Genomic DNA, 19036 nt, shown 5'->3' with positions numbered 1-19036 from the left:
CATTGAGATCTGCCAGGAAGTCATCAAACAGTCCAATGTGCAGATCCTGGTGCCCCCTGCCCGCGCTGACATCATGCTCTTTCGTCCCCCTGGGACCTCAGACTTGGGCTTCCCTTTGGACATGACCAACGGGGCAGCCTTGGCAGCCAACAGCAATGGCATTGCGGGCAGCATGCAGCCCGAGGAGGAGGCAGCTCGGGCAGCTGGGGCAGCCATTGCCAGCCAAGCCTCCTTGCCTGTGTTACCTGGGGTGGACCGCTTGCCCATGGTGGCTGGACCCCTGTCCCCCCAACTGCTGACTTCCCCATTCCCCAATGTGGCATCCAGTGCCCCTCCCCTGACTGGCAAACGAGGCCGGGGCCGCCCAAGGAAGGCCAACCTGCTGGACTCAATGTTCGGGTCTCCAGGGGGCCTGAGGGAGGCAGGCATCCTTCCATGTGGCCTGTGCGGGAAGGTGTTCACTGATGCCAACCGGCTCCGGCAGCACGAGGCCCAGCACGGTGTCACCAGCCTCCAGCTGGGCTACATCGACCTTCCTCCTCCCAGGCTGGGTGAGAATGGGCTACCCATCTCGGAGGACCCGGATGGACCCAGAAAGAGGAGCCGGACCAGGAAGCAGGTGGCCTGTGAAATCTGCGGCAAGATCTTCCGTGATGTGTACCATCTCAATCGGCACAAGCTTTCCCACTCTGGGGAGAAGCCCTATTCCTGCCCTGTGTGTGGGCTGAGGTTCAAGAGAAAAGATCGCATGTCCTACCATGTGCGGTCCCACGACGGGTCTGTGGGCAAGCCCTACATCTGCCAGAGCTGTGGGAAAGGCTTCTCCAGGTGAGAAATGGTACCCTCCCCCCATGACCTGTCTATTTCTGACCCATGGGGTAGCTCCTTGCCAAGATCTGGGAGGGTGGGGGTCACTTGACCTTACAGAGGCCTGCCTGGTTTGGGGAGTGTTTTAACAGCCCAGCTTTTGAGATGGTGCGGCCAAGGAGCTGCTTTCTCTTCCCTAGGGAAGTTCTCTGGCACTAGGCATGCCCTACTGTCTCTCTTCCTTGGGGTCTGGTGGGAAGGGGCCCGGATTCCTCAGGCCACAGCCACTGGGCCTCACCATTCTTCTCCCTGGGCTCCCTTTGTGTTTCCGGCACCAGGCGTGGGGCCCCCTCTGGGGGCGGGAGGCTGGGCTCCTCCAGCGACTTTCCCCGCTTGAATGGCTGCTGGGGGAGACGCTGAAACAGAAACAAGTGTATGTCAGACTCCTGACGCTGCCGTGCCACCACCTCCCCCAGCGCACAGCACAGCGCTGGCGATCATAGATCAGTGAACTCCAGCTTTGCCCCCCACAGCCCCCTGGGCACACAGCTTGGCACCCAGAGTCTCTTCCTAACACCGAAATCTTTGATCAGCTCTGATCTGGTGGCTCCCAAGCCTCGCTGACCCCACAGGTCCCCTTTATGATCTCAGGACATAGAGGAAGGGGCAGGATGGCTCTTAGATGCACTTTTTAGTGGTCCTGAGAGGGAACTGAGGACTTGTCTGGGAGCGGAGGGTTGTTTTGTTCCTCCTCTGAAGAGAATCTCCAGAATAAAAGGCTGGTTTTAACTTGCCTGGATACTAAGGACCTTGTGTGTGGAACCCAGGGATGGAGAACTCCCTCAGAGGGGCCCCAGTCAGGAACCAGTCTTACCGGTCAGGCAACCCCTGCCCACCTGCTCTGGCGGGCATCTGGCTTACCAGCCCAGCTGGGGACTTAAGGCTCCATCCCTTGGCCTCTGGGGACTGAATTCCATCTGGGTGGCATTCATTGGCTGCCACGGCGGGAGAGGCTGGGGGAGGGGAATACTGAGTTTCTAAGGGGCTTTAGTCTGGACAATGAATCACACATACCCCCTCCCGGAAAGGCTGCAGCAAGGCAGCTTGTCTCATTCTAAAGCCACCTCCTCAGGGTCCTGGAAATCATTGAGCTTCTGTGGGGGAGGGAGGTGGGTAGGCAAGGTCAGAGACAAACACTTCCCTTCCCTCCAGAGAGGCCTGGGCCTGTGGAGCCAGAGCAGGGTAGTGAGGCTGTCTTTGTCATGCTGGGGGGGGAGTAGAGGGGGAGGGGGGAAGGGCGTGCTCTCCATCCGGGTTTGGGTGGGGTTGGGGGGTCTGGCCAAGAGTGCAGCCCCCTTTTCTGAGGTCCGATTTTAAAGTCTGTCTTGGTTCTCTCTCTTCCAGGCCTGATCACTTGAATGGACATATCAAGCAGGTGCACACTTCTGAGCGGCCTCACAAGTGTCAGGTAGGGGTCGGGCCAGGGCAGCACTGGGCTGCGAGAGAATGCTGCTGTTCCCACAGGCCGGCCACGAGCCAGCTGACGCGCTGACTGACCACCGCTTGGCACACCTCCTCCTCTGTCCCTCCACCCTCCGGCTGCTCCTTTGTTCTCCCCCTGCCCCCTCCCGCCACTGCCGGGCCCTCCTTCCTGGTTGTTGGGTCCTGGTTCCCACTCTGTCTCCTGTGTTGCTTAGCTTTCCTTCCTGGTGTTGGCCAGCTCTGTGGATGGTGGGCCACATGGCACACGTGTTGCCCTGGGGGCACTGGCACCCCACTGGGCCCGGCTTCTGGTTCTCAGCAGTGTACAGAGGCCACATGGGGAGGGGGGTGGGAAAGGCTCCTGGCGGTCCAGCCAGCAACAGCTTCCCCTTGTCTGTCAGGCAGCCCGACCCCAGTTGGAGTCCCCAGAGGTCGGCAAGGGGGGGAGAGGGTGGGCGGTCTGATCTCCAAGCGCTGGCACCCGTTTCACCCTCCTGAGGACTGGAGAGCACAGTGGTTTCCTCTCCTGTGAGTGAGCTCTTTGCGCAGCAGTCGGTAGGGAAGGCTGGGTGAGGTTCTCACCCTCGGTTTGTCTGCTTGAGTAATACCTAGGGGCCCTGCGGCACCCAGAAACTTGAGTGTCCTCTCTTGGCCACTGAGCATTCCTGTGTAGATGGAAAACACGCCTCTCTCTTCTTGGTTACCTCCCCTCTCCGGTGCCAAGTCCCCGCCATCCGAGGGGGCGCCGAGTTGTGGGGTGCTTACTGCAACCTCTGGGGGGTAGCCTGCTTCTCTTCATCCTGTTGGTGGCAAGGAGGGAGGGCTCAGGGAGACCTGCAGTGAGGGGTGGATGTGTGGCAGGCAGGCCAAGGGGCCCCCGGGGCCAGCGCGGATGGTGTTCACATAGCGAGGCGAGGTGGCCTCCCCGGAGGACGCTAACCTGGGTGGAGCTGCTGGGGTCCATCTGTCCTGGTTGCCTTCTCTCTGTCTCTCATCTTCTCGTCACAGAGCACATTCAGACTCTCCCAGGTAGTGTGCTGAGAGCCTGGCAGAGTAGGAGGAGCCCAGCGGGCAGTGGGGCCGAGCCCGGTGGCCTGGGGGGGTAACCTGCACTCTCTGCCCTTTTTCCAGGTGTGGGTTGGGAGCAGCAGCGGCCTGCCGCCCCTGGAATCTCTTCCTAGCGACCTGCCATCATGGGACTTTGCCCAGCCTGCTTTGTGGAGGTCGTCCCATTCGGTTCCTGACACCGCCTTTTCCCTTTCTCTAAAAAAATCCTTCCCAGCCCTCGAAAACCTGGGCCCAGCACACTCCAGCAACGCTCTCTTCTGCCCAGCCCCTCCGGGATATCTGCGGCAGGGCTGGGCCGCCCCCGAGGGCAGCCGGGCCTTTCCCCAGTGGCCTGTGGGCTAGCCTGGCCTCCCAGAGAGGGTTTTCGGTGGAGGGACCGGGAGCGGCGGTTGCTCTGAGACCCTTGCTTTTGGGAGAGGCCAGCAGAGTGGTTCCCACCCACCACGCCTGGCTCCTTCCAGGGTGACCTGGAGTCTTTCCCAGCTCAGGGACCCCAGATGGGATAGCAAGAAGCTCCTTGGTCTCCACCCACTCAGGCTCAGGTCCCCCGGGGGTCCCTCCTTGCCTGGGTGATTCCTGGGAACTAAGCCACTGGCTTCTGTGCTTCCCCTCCACCTGTCATCACCTCCCCTAAGGCAGGGGTTTTCTAGAATGGGGCCTGGCCACCCCTCCCCCCACCCTGGGAGTGAATGCCCCTCTAGAGGAGACGCTGGTGCCACTCCAGCTGGGTCATCCCCCGCTGCCCTGCGCTTCCCTTCCCCGCAGACAGGTCCTGCTTTCATTTCTGGCTAGTGAATTAGACTTTTGTGTTTTCGAGGTTTATTAGCAGGTCTGCTCAGGAACTAGACTAACCAGTAGCTTTGTATTGGGTCACCCCAGCATATGGCTTTGGGGCTGATGAAGCAGATGTATGTAGACGCCCCCTCTCGGGTCCTGTTGGTGTGCCCTTTAGCCCCCGCGGGCTCCGTGGGGTAACAGGAGTGATGATAAAAGTTTTAATTCTAACATTTGAGGCTTTGTGTGTTTTGTCCTTGGTTTGTGTCATAACACTGACATCATTGTCCCTGGGTGTCCACGCCCTCTCAACCGGCCCTCGCACAGATCTCTGGCCCTGCCTCCAGTCCATAGCCAGAACTCCTCTACCGGTGACCCAGCAGGTAAAGGCATGCTGGCTCTCATGTGCGGGGCTGGCCCGTCAGGTGTGCCTGGGCTTGGTTAACCAGCAGGGGCATCTGTTTTGCATGGAGTGTATTCTAAAAGCCTCAGAGGTGACTATCGCTCTCTGGGAGTTAGTTCCTTGGGCCCCTGGCAAAGCTGGGCATGTATCTCGCAGCCCTTCCTGATGCCACAGAGGACGGAGAGCCAGTTACCAAGGCTGGGCCACAGCTTGAGTGAAAGGGCTAGCCAAATGTCAGGGCATGAGCCCTCAGGTTGGCAGTGACACACAGGTCGCCTCAGGGCTGGGCCTGAGAGTCCTTAACTGACGGCATCTCTCAGTGCCGTGGGCTAGGACATTTCAGCCTAAGTGGAGAGGCTAGAGCAGCTGAGAAATCTCCCATTGCTTCCAGTGTCCCCACTTCTCAGGGGCTGTTCGGGGGGGCTTGGGCGGAGGGGTAGCTTGTTAGAGAAGGAATGGCTAGAGGTGGGAATAGGGAGCTGATGCCCGGAAGAAGGGGACCAGTAAGGCCTCTGGTGCCGGGCCTCCATGCATTGCCCGTAGACTTCCCCAGGGCTGTGGAGAGGTTGCTTGGGACATCCCCTGAGGCTGGCCAACTTCAAAGCCACCCGGGGTCAGGTGTGATTAGCTCCTGGTACCATTGGGCTCTCTTCTGAGCTGCTCCACCCTTGGGAAGAACAGCATTAGGAAGTCTGGGATACGGAGAACCTGGGGGTGGGTGGGGAAGTGAGCATGTCTGGGCTCAGTGTGGAGTGGTGATGAGCAGACGTGACCCAAGCTCAGGTTGGCTGGGCTGGGACCTGGCATTTGTGCTTAGCAATAGCAGGCTTCCTGAGCGCAGGGCAGCCGTTCCAAGCGCCACCGGCAATCAATGGCTCACCGCAGGCTCACTCTCGTCCCATCAGGGTCCCTCTCCTCCCTGTCTCCTGGAAGGGAAATGCCTTTCTCTGGAGTTGTCCCCACATGGAGGTTCTGGGTGACCCCCTCTTTGATATGTCTCCCCTCAGCCACTGGCATCTGTCCCGCCTCTCCTGGGTCATGTGACCAGCCTCTTTATGTCCTGTGTTCTCTGAACTTCTGGCAGGTGTAGACTCAGACTCACACACTTTCAAGATTCCCCCAGAAAACTTTGGGGACTCGGCCAAGAAGGGTCAGCTCTGGCGCAGAAAAGCCAACAGTCGCTCCAGTTTGGCTTTGTCACACGGTGGAAGTTTTGTCGTGCTTGTGTGTCCTTTTCCCAGCAGCAGATTTACATCCCTAATGATGTTTGCCCAGGCTGAAGTTAGCCTTCCTTCCTGGAGAGATCACCAACGGAGGATGGGGGGGGAGCCGGCCTGGTCTGAGATTTTAATTTTCCTCAGCTAATCCTCCAGCTGGATAATCCACTTGTGGATAATTGAGGTTTGGCGGTCCATTATCTTTAGCCAGCAAAGTATGACAGGCAGTGCTTTAAGGGACAGGTCCCAAAAGAAGGCTGGCGAGAGAAACAAGGCATCTCTTTCATATCCGTCTAGTGGCACCCTCTCCCGGGGAACACGGGAGACAGTCCTGAATGCGCGCTTTCAGCTGCACGTTCTCACACCTGGGCCATGTGTGGTTCCTTTGAGTTCCGAGGCACAGGCCACACGGCCTCTCATCGCAGGGGTGGTGGGTAGGTGACTGGCTGGCAAAGCTGGCTCTTGACTGTGGATAAATCGGCAGGTGCGCCCTCCAGAGGGTGTTGACAGCAGCCCTTGCTCTGGTTCACAGGCCGGGGGCCAGGTGGAGATTCAGTCTCTCTCCCCCCTCATTCTGGCCTATAATTGGGTCTAGCGGTCCCGGAATGAGGCAGGGCCCATGTGTGGCCATGAGACCAAGCACCCATGATGCTTTCTGAGGCACCTAAGTGTTCGAGTTCCCCTGCACAGTCCTGTCACCTCTTCCTGTCAGGGGAGCCCTGGCCACCAGATACACGGTGTTAAAAAGTCTCTGCGCCTTTCACTGACCAGAAGCGACCTCTACTGAGCCTAGAGGTGGGGAGAGCACAGGTCGGGTGGCTCACAGGCCAACTGTCCCGTGTCCTCTCAGGGCTCCCGTCTTCCCGCAGGACATCAGGGAAGACAGGGACCCCGGGGCCGCCGGCGGGATCGGTAGGGTACTGGTCTGGTGTGGCAGGGTGTTCAGACCGCTGCTTTCTCTAGTAGCCGAATGTGCTTTGGGCAAATCACTTTCTAAACTCAGCTTCCTCATTTGTCAAACGAATAAACTCAATATATAAAACAAATAAAAGCGGTCTTTGGTTAGTATGAATTGTTCTGTTCAGATTTGTAACGTTTACTTAAAAGATAATGACAGAACAGCAAGGCCTGTCCTGATGCACACAGACACGGGATTAGGGGAGCAGCCGTGGCATTCGGCCTGCACACTATCACGTGGGTTTGTTTTTTGCTTTTGGTTGGACAGTAAGGAGATAGATAACTGTACTTGTGCAGTAAGGAAATAGGTGAGTGTATGTGATGACTGCACTGCTCACTTACCTTAAGGATCTCAGGATATGCTTTGTTGAACAGACACAGTAGGAGCAAGTTAGCAGGGTAGCAGGTCTTCAGTGGGTTAACGTTCGATCTGTAATGCACTCAAAGGGGCAGGCTGCTTTCTCTTGAAGTTCTACAACAGTAAACACACACAGAGAAATTAGTCAGACTCGACTAGGACCCCGGGAACACTTCCATAGAATCAAAATAGCCGGAGAGTCACCGGACAGAACTCTCCTGAGGACTTTTCCGACATTCCGTGGCCCCCAAGGCCCGTGCAAGCCCCAGCTGAGGAAAGGGTGCTGGGGGGAGATCAGGGATTGAGACTGAGTCAGGTTCCAGACACAGGAAATGCCTGGGGCTTGGGCCTACCCTCCCAGGGTGCGGGTGCTGACCCTTATCACCTGAGTCATCTGCCCCTGGGACCTGGCTATGAGTTGGTGGTCACAGCACAACTTTCTGTGACCGCACTCTTGGGAGGTGATAACACAGCCTCCCCCGGAAGGCTGCTGTGAGGATGAACCGGGTGAGATAAGTGCCTCTAAAAGACTAAGCCTGGTGCCCGCCTGGCACGGAGTGAGTGCCCAGTCAATGTAGGGTAGCATCACCTTCCTTGTTCTTACCAGCACTTCCCCAACTTAACATTTCACAAATGCTCCCAAAGCCTCTGGCCCGCCTTCTCTCTGCTCTTCCTCCTGTTAGCAGCATGGACGCTATCATGTTAGGGGCTGCTTTTTCAACACAGACCCACGAGAATATGGGAGTAATCTATGGGCTTTGTCCTGCCTTTTCTTTTCCTTTCCCTGTGGCCAAGACGAACAGTCACTTTTGAATAAAGGGAATAAATGGAATTCTTTGTATAAAGCAACTAGGGAAACCCAGGATGGAGAACAGGAAGACTGGTCTGTTTATATGCCAGTAACTCTTGTGTAAATTCCCTTACAGTCACTGCAACTGATGTCAATTCTGAATGTTTACGAATGAACAAATGCATCATCTTCATTTTGTAGGGGAGCATCGTGTGCCGTGCTGTGGTAGTCACGGGAACCAGGAATTCCAATACCAGTGTCCCGTGTGGGCAATGAGAGCCGCGGGCTGGCCTGTGGGGGAGAAAGCCTAGGCCGTGCTCTAAAGCTCTCTGAACAAGGAGTCGAATGTGTCGGCCAGAAGTGGTTTTGTTTCGCGGCGCACTCGGTGAGGAGCCAGGCGCGGCGTGCCAGCTTTCCCCTCATCCCGTTTTCCTTTCTGCCCGCAGACCTGCAACGCTTCCTTTGCCACCCGAGACCGTCTGCGCTCCCACCTGGCCTGTCATGAGGACAAAGTGCCCTGCCAGGTGTGCGGGAAGTACCTGCGGGCGGCGTACATGGCGGACCACCTGAAGAAGCACAGCGAGGGGCCCAGCAACTTCTGCAGCATCTGTAACCGAGGTAATCTCCCTGCGGTCCCCTCACTTCCACAGGCGGGCCGCTGGGGCGGCTGGGGGCTCCGGACCACCCTGCCTCAGACTCCATCCTGCGCACGGCTGGCCTTCCCTTCCCACTGAGTGATAAAACGGTCCTCGCCCAGCTAGCTGCTTGCCACCCCTTCTGTCCCAAGAGACTTAGGATGTTTGGAATGGGAGTTGCCAAGAGATGAGCAAGTGGCAACAGGAAGGGTATTGTTCCCAAGCTTTGCCCGGAACATCTGCTGCTCAGGTGGCAGGATGGATGCAGTTGGAGAGACCACGGAAGTGTTGATGTTGGTGAGAGAGTCACTAGACCCCACAGGGGGGAGAAAAAGGGTTCCTGCTTGAGAGCTTGGCTGGCTGGTTCCCTGGCAAGTGGAATTCAGCAGCCAGGGAAGGAGGAGGTTGAGTCTAGCGATGGATAAGGATCAGAAAAGAAACTCTGTATGTAGCACAAACGATCAGAAGAAAGCCCAAACCCAGGTAGAGTGTGGCCTTGACCAGAAAGGAGAGTGGAAGGTGTTCTGAGCAGGGGAGCGAGCGCGCTTGCTGCTGAGGTGGGCCGAGGCGGCTCTGGCTCTGGCCCGGGTGTTGTGTTGGTGAAGTCAGGCCTGTCCTGAGTCTGAGCTTCTGCCAGGGCTTGTCCGTCAGCGGTTGGAAGGGCTGAGGTTTGTGTTTTGCACGCGCAGTGTCAGTGGAGGAGGCTGGCGCCACGTCTCTGCTGGAGGAGGTTGGGCAGCTGCCGGTAGTGGGTGTGAGGATGCTTCTGCACGGTGTGCTGGCTCTGGCCGGGTGTGGATTCTGCTGGGAGGTCCCGTATCCTGGGACACCCTTGTCTAGATGCTTCTGGAAGTGTTGGGTGTGGCTTAGTGGATTGAGTCCTAAACCAGGAATCAGGGGGGCCTAGGGTTTAAATCCCAGCCACTTCTACCTCACCCCTCTTCCCTCTAAACATCAGTTTCTTCATCTCTTAAATGGGGTAAGGACACCACCCCCCTTGTCCACCTCACAGGGATGTTGTGAGGATCCCGGCACACAAAGTAGATGGAAGTTAACTGAACCCCACAAGGTGCTGCACACGTGGGAGGCCCCGTTCTTACACTTTGTAACTGTTAGGAAAGATGCGCGGACACCCTGGCTTGGACAGAGCGAAACAAACATCCCTGCTGCCCTTGGCTGGAATCTCTGGGTGCTGTGCTGTCTCCGTGCGCCCCGAGGTCGCTGGTGGGGGAGTCTGAGGAGCAGCTGGGTGTTCCTGCTGCCCCTCCCTGAGACTGCACACTTGATTTCGCCTGAAGGCCACTGGGTGTCACTGTCTGCATTACCAAGAAACCTGCAGGAGGTGGTAATAAAAGCTGCTTAAGCATCTGTCCTATTTTCTGACATGTCAACAGAGCCCTTCTGGCAGGAATTTCCTCCGGGTAGCAGGTGGTGGGGTTGTGCATACAGGGAATTATCGGGGTGTAGCTGACCATCTTGACTGTGGCTGCCCCAGCTCCAGAAAGTTTTCTGTCTTGTTTCATCCTAATCTGGCTTCCTAACAGCACCCCCAAATAATGCTAAACCTGCCACCACATGCCATCCTCTGGCCCTTTGTCAAGTTTTCAAGGTTGCAGTTCTCAGCCTCAGAACTGCGGTCAGAGCCCAGAAGCAGGAACCAACGGGAGTGGAGAAAGGTGCTAATGAGGAAATCCAGAAAGCCTCGCCTGGATTGCAGAGTGGGGTGAGGACTGGTGGGAGATCCAGGGCCACAGCCCGTGGGGGCTAAGCTCCCAAGGAAAGAAGAGCTGAGAGCAGCAGGGAACAGCAGGGCAAGTTGGCCCAGTTACAAGACAGCTGATGTGGCAAAGCCAACAACTATTGTCCGTGGAGAATTGTTTTTCCTGGGGCTGGGAAAGGCCTTGGGCAGCAGCCCGCAGGCTCCATGACTGGGATGGAGACAACGGAAGAGTAAAAGCAGAGGCCACCTTATCTCAGAGAAGACAAGACTACATCTGGATCATAAGCTAAACAGCTTTGGGTCTGAGTCAGAGCAGGAAGTCCTATTCTTCTAAGAAGATAAAGGAGGGCTCTAGTCCAGCCTACCCTGCGTACTCAGAAGGAAGAGAAGAGAATTTCACTTTATGAGAAGAGAAGGAACAGGATTCTACCTCTGGACTCATTTCTTGGGCAGAAAAAGAAAGAGACCCCAACAGGGGGGAAAAAAAAAAGGAAAGAACACCAAAGAGGAAGGCAGTTTTTTCGGGAAGAAAATGCCACCAAAGACATCAAGGCACTGGACTCAGAATGCAGAGAGTCTGGGTCATCCTTTGCCCTGCCCGCCACCTGCCACCAAGGCTGTGAATTCAGGGAGGAGCTGAACTGATAAGTGGATGTTCTTAACTCTACAAGGGTTTGAGCAAAGGCTAATGTCCAGCCAGCTGGTCAGATGGTTGAGATGGGATCAAATGAATTTCCAAATGCCCTCTGACATCCTTCAATCCCAACAGTCTTTTTTTTTTTAATTGATTCCAGAGAGAGGAAGGGGGCGAGGGAGGGAGAGAGAGAGAGAAAGAGAGAGAAGGTTCAGTTGGTTGCCTCCCACATGCGTCCTAACCAGGGATCGAACCTGCAACCCTTGGAGCATGGGACAGTGCACCACACTTGCCAAGGCCCAACAAGTCTTAAGCAGTCAACTTAACTACTAATGGATCTGCCATTTTCAGTCTTTGCCTGTGAAGGATGGAGAGATTAGAGGCAGCCTGGCTGCTCTAGTCCCACACTTAGCACATGACCTTGTCTTTGTCCTAGAGACCTATCAAGATGCGGGTCAGACCTTCTGGAGAGGAAGATAAGTTGTAGTGGGAAGATGGTGAAAAAAGTTTGTCCCCTCATTTTCAAGTTGAGGATTATCAGTTAAGTTGATCAGTAGGAGGGAGAAAAGGATCCAGTAGGTCACCATAGTTTTCTACCTTTCTTTTAAAATTTCTGTAGCAGGGTCTTTGTGTATATGTGTATGTACCAATGTGAGGAAGAGGGGCTGCTTATTGAGAATGTGCCTCTGACAGAGACAACATCTGGTGTCCAGCATCACTGCTTAAAAGGTAGAGGAAGTCTTCTCCCCAGAGGTGGGCGTACAAGTTGTTACCAATGCCAGTCTTGGGTGCAGACGGCCTGCCATTCTCTGAGCTGACACAAACCAACTAGTGCCCCCATCTGGCACTGCTCAGTTGAGCGTGGCCTCACCAAGGTTTGGACAAGGAGAAAGCGACTCGTGCATGGATGGGAAACTTGCAAAGAAAGGATTTGCTTCTGGAGTGTGAAATGCAGCGCAACAGACAAGAAAACGCAGTGGAAGAGCAGGATAGCCCTTTGGCAATAAAATCTTCATCTCTAGAATGCGAGGGAGGGCGGCTTGGTGGTTGTAGTGGAGTCACGTGTGTGCTCAGTGTCTCCATCGTTCTGGTGCCTGGATCCAGCCGCCTTGTTGGTTCTTGGTTAAGCAGTAGTGAATGGGCAGGTGAGTTCAGAATTCCAACTAAATGTTTCTGACTTAAAAGATGTTTTCTTCTCAGAAACTCAGCTTCTGTTTTAGCTCAACAGTTGGCTGCTGAGTTGCTCTGTGTTTAAATTCTGGGCTTCACATGGCAGCTGTAGATCTACTCCTCCCACCCTGCCATGTGGTTCTGCTATAGATAGTGCTGTCTGCAGCCGGGTAAAGTCAAGAGGACCCAGCCATGTGTTACTCAGCCCGTTTTTCAGGAAAACTAAGCAAGTTCTCATTGAGCATCTGCTGGATTCCCTTGGTACATAGCTCTTTCCAGAAGGAGTGACTATACTAATTCCTGGTGCCCCTTCCTTCCTTTCCCATCCCCTTTTATTGCCATGGACCTGCCTGGGGACACCACACCATTGCAGAGGCCTCACCAGGGATGAAAAACAAAGAAAAAATTTCCCTTCTACAGTGGCATCATCGTGTCATCAGAAAGTCCCTGATATCTGTGCTGTGCTGAGTAGGGGGCTGAGATCCTCTTTCCCATGAGCCTCTTCAACTCATTCCTGACTACATCCTTCCTCTCAGGAATGTTCATAAGATAAGCCAGTCTGCCCTGTAACTGGCCCCAGGCAGACCCCTCGTCACAGCACAGGACAGCTCGCTCTGCCAGGCAGGGCAGGACCCCGGCCTCTGGCCCAAGTGAGTCTGTGAAGGAGCTGTGTCAGGAAAGGACGGAACCTTCACACAATCCCCCATTTCCTCCAGAGCCACCACGCACTGTTGTCAGGGGAGTGTTTGTTAAATAAGCTTCCCACACGTCAACGGCTTCCATTCTAATGGAAGAGAGATACATGAGTGTAAATGGTAATCACGAAACCGATTGCAAAAGCCCAAGGGATGTTTCTAGGGCCAGGGCCAAGACATAGGAACCATTAACAAGAGTCTGTCCCACCCAGCCGGTGTGGCTCAGTGGTTGAGCATTGACCTATGAACCAGGAGGTCACGGTTCGATTCCTGAGTTGCAGGCTTGATCCCCAGTGTGAGGTGTGCATAAGGCAGCCGATCAATGATTTTTTCTCATCATTGATGTTTCTATCTCCCTCTCCCTTCCTCTCTGAAATCAATAAAAATATATTAAAAACAAACAAAAAAAGAGTCTACTCAGTGGTTAAGGACCACATGGCCCTGGGGTTGGAGTCCAGGCTCTGTCATTTGGTAGCTGTACCAGTGACTGCAAGTTGCTTAACCTCACCAAGCCTCTTATTTTGTAATCTATAAAATAGGTATAATAATTCTCAGCTCATAGGGTGGCTGGGGGAATACTACAGAATACTGCATGCAATGTGCCGGGCCCTGGCACACCATCACCACTTGCTGAAGGTGAACTTTTTCTTTTTTGGCAAGAGAACATTTACTGGGTAAATTACTCGGGTAGAAAAAGTAATTCCTAGAAGAAATGGGCTTAGGAAACAAGTTCTAGAGGGAAAGGAAGGACCCTGGGAGTTTGGGAGTGAGGAAGCTCATGGTAACTTTTACTATCGTTCCAAAGGCCATGCCAGTTCAGACTTTTTAAAGTGAGTCTTGTGCAGACATTACACAGTACTTCCAGCCTCTGACCTCTAAGTCATGGATCCCATTGTTACCCTGTAAGTTTAAAGGGGAATGAAAGTACCTGAGAACATGTCAGCCGGTCTGAGTGAATGAAAGGACATCAGCAAGGCACTGGCACTCCACGTGGCCTTATGCTAAAAAGCTTCGCTTGCTACTGAAGGCACTTGCTGATCCTTGGCCACGAATGGGGCTCGATGACACAGCTTCTTCCTGCAAAACCGAAGCCGAAATCTTTTGACCTGCCCACCTGGTTCCGTATCCTCAGGCTTGTGGGTGGTGTGGAAGTTGGCCCAAGATCTGCTCTTCCCGGCCCGAGATATCACACAGCGCAAACTGACTGGAGCATCTGGGTTGGGCTGGAGTGGCCCCAAGATGGCCGGACTGTCCCTTCCCCAAAATAAAGGCAAAGATCATCACTGTTTTTTCCTTAAGTGAACCCGATGGATGCTCCAAAAGTGAACCACAAGACCACCATGAATAAGAGATGACTACACTCCTTTAAAATGACTTTATAAACAGTTACTAAATCCAGTTATTCTGAAGGTGGAAAACGTAGGAACCTAGAGCATGTCCTAAGAAATAGAAGCAGGAGTGCTCCTGGAGGCAGTCCTTTGTGATTTCATCTGGCCTCCATCTGATTTGTGGTACTGTTTGCCTTTACAAGTGTTAGCGAGCGTTCTGTGGCTGGCGGCCCGTGGCTGCCCGAATGCTTTTCTGACTCCATTTCTAGCTGTGGTCCCTGCAGCTGACGGGCTGTGGGACCACTCAAACCACTCCTCACTGAGGGCCAAGCAAGCCTAGAGGCGTTTGGCCTTTGGCCCGGCCGGAGCAGATCTGACCATCCGCCTGTCCAGGCAGCTGGCCTGGGCCCTCCACCGCAGCCTGGCAGAGTGGGCTCTGCAGAGGAGCCCATTCGAGGACAGTGCCATCCTTCATCCTGAGCCAGGTGGCTCCTGTGGTTGCAGCTGTTTTTGAGCCAAGGCGGGGGCCCCCTTCTAGGTGCAGCTGACCTGGGAATGCTGGCCAGAGCGGCCAGAGGAGAGGCGTGGGGGAAGCAGAGAGGTGTCTCGGTGCTGGCCGCGGGATCTCATCTCCTTTTGTCTTGTTTAGGTTTCTCCTCTGCCTCCTACTTAAAGGTCCATGTTAAAACCCACCACGGTGTTCCCCTTCCCCAGGTCTCCAGGCACCAGGAGCCCATACCGAATGGGGGAGCAGCGTTCCACTGCGCCAGGACCTATGGCAACAAAGGCAAGCGACCCCTTGCTCTGCACTTTGCTTCTCTGCGCAGACTGTGTTGTGGGGGCGCTGGGCCGGGTGTGGGGAGGCGGGAAGGCTGCCGGCTTGCTGGCCGCCTCAAGGAGGCTCAGTGATCTGAGTGGCAGTGGCCTCCAGGACAGAGTCACAGTGGGTAGCTCACTCCAGGGCAGGGAGTGAGGCTTTAGGGCCCTGCCAGGATCCAGCCCCCGCCTCCTCTTCCCCAGCCCTCCTCCCTTGCTCCTGGCCAGGCCCGCTGTCTGGAGCCCCCACACAACATGTCCCAGCCCAGGGCAGGAGGAGGAGCCCTGCATGATGAGTTACTGGGGGCCTGTCTGTTGCCTGTGGCCCTGGAAGGGTGGTGTGGAGCTGTAGCTGAACGCTTTCTCCTTTGTTCCTGCTGGGCAGGGGGAGCCCAGGGCTGGCTCCCCCCTTCATAGGTGTGACTGGTTGCTGTGAGCGCCCTTTCCATAGGGCCTCTGGCTGTGTCTGTGAGATGCATGGCGATAAGTGAACTACCTGACTGCCTCTGACTTGAGTTGGTTTGCGTAGAGCTCCCTCAGCCCTGCCTTCACTCGTTGATTCCGGTTGTTTTGTGGTCTTTTTAAGTTGTGGTTGCCTTGGGGATGATGCCAGGGGCTTGGTGGATGGCAGAGATGGCATGCTCCACGCTCCCATCACAGACCTCCCTAACCGGCATGGCTCTCTGAACCCAGGCAGGAAGCTGCTGATTGGTGGAGGACTCCACAGTGGGCCGGGCAAGGCAGAGCAAGGAGGGTTGTCTGGCGGTCCAGCTTGTCCCGGGCTCTGTGTGGGACAATCTGCCAGCTGCATTGTTCAGAGTCACTTTAGTCTCTGTGCTTCGGCCACTTGGCCAGGAACGGTTTTGGCAGAAGGCAGGCGGTGAGGGCAGGCTTGTGTTTGCAGCCCTGGAGAAAGGACTGGCTTCTGTCTCCGCCATCTTGGTGTCTGCTGACTTGAGGATCCCCGGCTCTGGTTCTGCCTTGCTAGGGTGCAGCTAGTCTGGTGCAGAGGTGAGGCCACTGACATCCCTGCTCAGCAGCATCAGAACAGCCGTTTGACCTTCAGAGGCACCCAAGACAGGGCCTAGGAACTGGGGGTCTGTGAGTTGTTCTGGGGAGAAGCAGTGGAGGTCCCCTCTCTGAACCCCCTTCCTTGGAGCAGGCTGAGATGATGATGAGCGATACGTGCGCACCTGCATGAAGAGCCCTCAGCGAGGGAGGCCGGCAGCCCCAGGGCCCTGCTGTCTCACCCCCGTAGGTGGTCAGACCCCCAGGATGACCAGCCGCACCTCGGTGGGTTCTGCCAGGACCGTGGATGGCTGCCAACCGCCCTCCACAGGCCTGTGAGCTGGTCCCTCACAGCCCCTCCAGGAGGGGCCCGCTCCAGAGCCTGGCCTCATCTCGCCTCTGTGTTCTGTTTTCTCCTAGAAGGCCAGAAATGCTCACATCAGGATCCGATTGAGAGCTCCGACTCCTACGGTGACCTCTCGGATGCCAGCGACCTGAAGACGCCGGAGAAGCAGAACACCAACGGCTCTTTCTCCTGCGACATGGCGGTCCCCAAAAACAAAATGGAGTCTGACGGGGAGAAGAAGTACCCCTGCCCCGAATGCGGGAGCTTCTTCCGTTCCAAGTCCTACTTGAACAAACACATCCAGAAGGTGCATGTCCGGGCTCTCGGGGGCCCCCTGGGGGACCTGGGCCCCGCCCTCGGCTCACCTTTCTCTCCCCAGCAGAACATGTCTCTCCTCGAGTCCTTCGGGTTTCAGATTGTGCAGTCGGCGTTCGCCTCGTCTTTAGTAGATCCCGAGGTTGACCAGCAGCCCATGGGGCCAGAGGGGAAGTGAGGCAGAGGCCGCGTCCCTGTGGGGATGGCTGTCCGGGGACTGCTGAGAAATGCTGTGAATGCGGAGGGAGGTGATGTCTTTGGGTTCTGTAGCTGAGAGGTTTTTATTCGTTTTTAAACCCCGCCCCCACACCTTATCATTCCCATCCCTCTCCACCCCCACCCCCCCAGTGGTCTTTAGATAGATCCTCATCTGATACTCTGCAGAAATGTCTGTGAGGCCCAGCACGGGGCAAGGGCAGGAAACACTACATAGGCCTTCAAGGGCCTTCAAGGCAGCACCAGTTCCAGTTTCTCCTCTAGTGAGCAGAAGCTGGGATCCCTGGTGCTCAATTCTTAGTGACCCCCATCCCAAACCCACACCTGACGGCATTCTGGGACCTCAGTGATTCCGGTCCCCTCCCACTTCACTAATCCCTCATTCCCTCATCTCATATCCCTTAAGAGAAAACACAGTAGGGTCTCCACCCACGTATACAACTCTGATGCCCCACTGTCTTGAAGGAAGCTGGAAGCCTACAGCATCTTATGGACCAGGGGGCGAGTGTCCTCCAAGAGCCCCCTGAGCTTGACCCTTGACCTGGAGGGCCCCAGAATTTTCTGAGCCCTGCCTGGAGTCTAGCATTTTGCTACTAGGACAAGCTTAGCTGTTGAGGACACTCCCACCCCAAATTCCAGTTCTTACGTGATTTTAACCATTCAACTTGCTGTTGGGTTTTAATTCTCTAATTATTATTATTATTGTTATTATTTTTTAGGACCAGTTGTAGTGAATTGCTACTGAAAGCTATCCCAGGTGATACAGAGCTCTTTGTAAACCGCAGTCACAGGTTAGGGTTAGTATTAAACTTTGTTTAGATGTACCATAATTAACTTGGCTAGTCGATTGTTTGGAGTCTACGGAAGAAATAGTTTTATGCAAAATTTTAAAAATGCCAGTCTGGTCAGGGAGGTAGGGGGTTCAGTGCTATTGGGAGGCAGGAAGACAGGCGAGCTGGCAGGCGGGGACATTGTGTACCTCAGTTGTGTCACATGTGAGCAAGCCCAGGTTGACCTCGTGATGTGAATTGATCTGATCAGACTGTATTAAAAACCTTAGTACGTTACTTTCCCTGCTCCCCGAGTCTGGTTTTTCAGCTGTGAGGGACCCAGAGGGTGGGCGGTCCATGCCCCTGCACCTCGGGTGGGGAGGGGATCCCAAGAGACCTATCTTCCTCTTCATGGCACCGTTGGCACTGGGACTGACAGGTAAATGTTCCCACTGAGGACTGAGTTGCCAGCATTCACCCATTAGTTCAGTGGTTCTCAACCTTCTGGCCCTTTAAATACAGTTCCTCATGTTGTGGAATTATTTTCGTTGCTACTTCTTAACTGTAATGTTGCTACTGTTATGAATCGTCATGTAAATATCTGATATGCAGGATGGTCTTAGGCGAGCCCTGTGAAAGGGTCGTTTGACCGCCAAAGGGGTCGCGACCCACAGGTTGAGAACCACTGTATTAGTTCAACAAATATTCGCTCCTGTTGTCTTCACTGCTGTATGCCATGCCCAGCCTCAGACCCTGGGGATACAGTGGTGAAAGGATAACCTTGTGGAGCTTAGTGAGAGACAGTTAACAAGTAAGCAGATTTAACTTGAGTTCAGATAACGAGAAGTCCAAGGAGAAAAACTGGGCAAGGCAGGAAGGTGTGAGGTGGGGGTGGGACTGAGGGAGAGAAGATCTGGAGTTAGCCCTTGCTGGTTTGGCTCAGTGGATAGAGTGTTAGCCTGTAGACTGAAGGGTCCCGGGTCCGATTCCGGTCAAGGGCATGTACTTAGGTTGCAGGCTCAATCGTTGGCCCTGGTTGGGGCATATGCAGGAGGCAACTAATTAATCTGTCTCTCTGACATGGATGTTTCTCTGTCTCTTCCCCTCCCTTCCACTCTCTCTAAAAATCAATGGAAAAATATCCTGGGATAAGGATTAACAACAACAACAAAAAATTATGAAAAAACAAAACCAAAAAAGAAAAAAAAAGACGACACCTGGAGTTAGAGGGCACTGGCTGGGACCTAAGGAGGGACAATGTGCAGGCTGAAAATCCTCACGGCCACGGGGCTTTAAGAAGCTTAGCAACTTGAATTCCCCCCAACCCCGTGTTACCTGTGAGGTAAGCAAAAGGGGGTTGCAACCTCAGCAGTGAATGCATGAAGAGAAGGGGGGAAGAGAACAGCAGACAAGAGGCAAGAAGTGAGCATAATGGGGGCAAGAATCAGACTGGGAACAGGTTGACTTCATAGCAGGCAGGAAGGAAACCCCTAACCTAATAGAAACAGCATTTAACCTCCAAACACG

The 19036-nt window shown here is 54.8% G+C and overlaps 2 protein-coding genes across 2 annotated transcripts in view; one reads left to right on the top strand and one right to left on the bottom strand.

Annotated features, from left to right (window-relative positions):
* Positions 1-7143, bottom strand: part of DRG1 (developmentally regulated GTP binding protein 1) — a 47660-nt gene extending 40517 nt beyond the window's left edge. The window contains exon 1 of the mRNA XM_015562904.1: positions 7051-7143. The gene's annotated coding sequence lies outside the window, so the exon portion shown is untranslated. The remainder of the gene's footprint in view (positions 1-7050) is intronic.
* PATZ1 (POZ (BTB) and AT hook containing zinc finger 1) lies at positions 2-17806 on the top strand (the record flags this gene model as incomplete). Its single annotated transcript, XM_015562840.1, has 5 exons — positions 2-828; positions 2212-2275; positions 8303-8474; positions 14688-14825; positions 16283-17806. Coding segments are annotated over 5 exons (1620 nt in total), but the record flags the coding sequence as incomplete, so codon positions are not given.
* Positions 17807-19036: the final 1230 nt, after the last annotated feature.

This window comes from Myotis davidii, unplaced genomic scaffold, assembly GCF_000327345.1.
Source record: "Myotis davidii unplaced genomic scaffold, ASM32734v1 scaffold478, whole genome shotgun sequence".
In the NCBI taxonomy this organism is placed as follows: domain Eukaryota; kingdom Metazoa; phylum Chordata; class Mammalia; order Chiroptera; family Vespertilionidae; genus Myotis; species Myotis davidii.
This window is presented reverse-complemented; position numbering and strand designations above follow the sequence as displayed.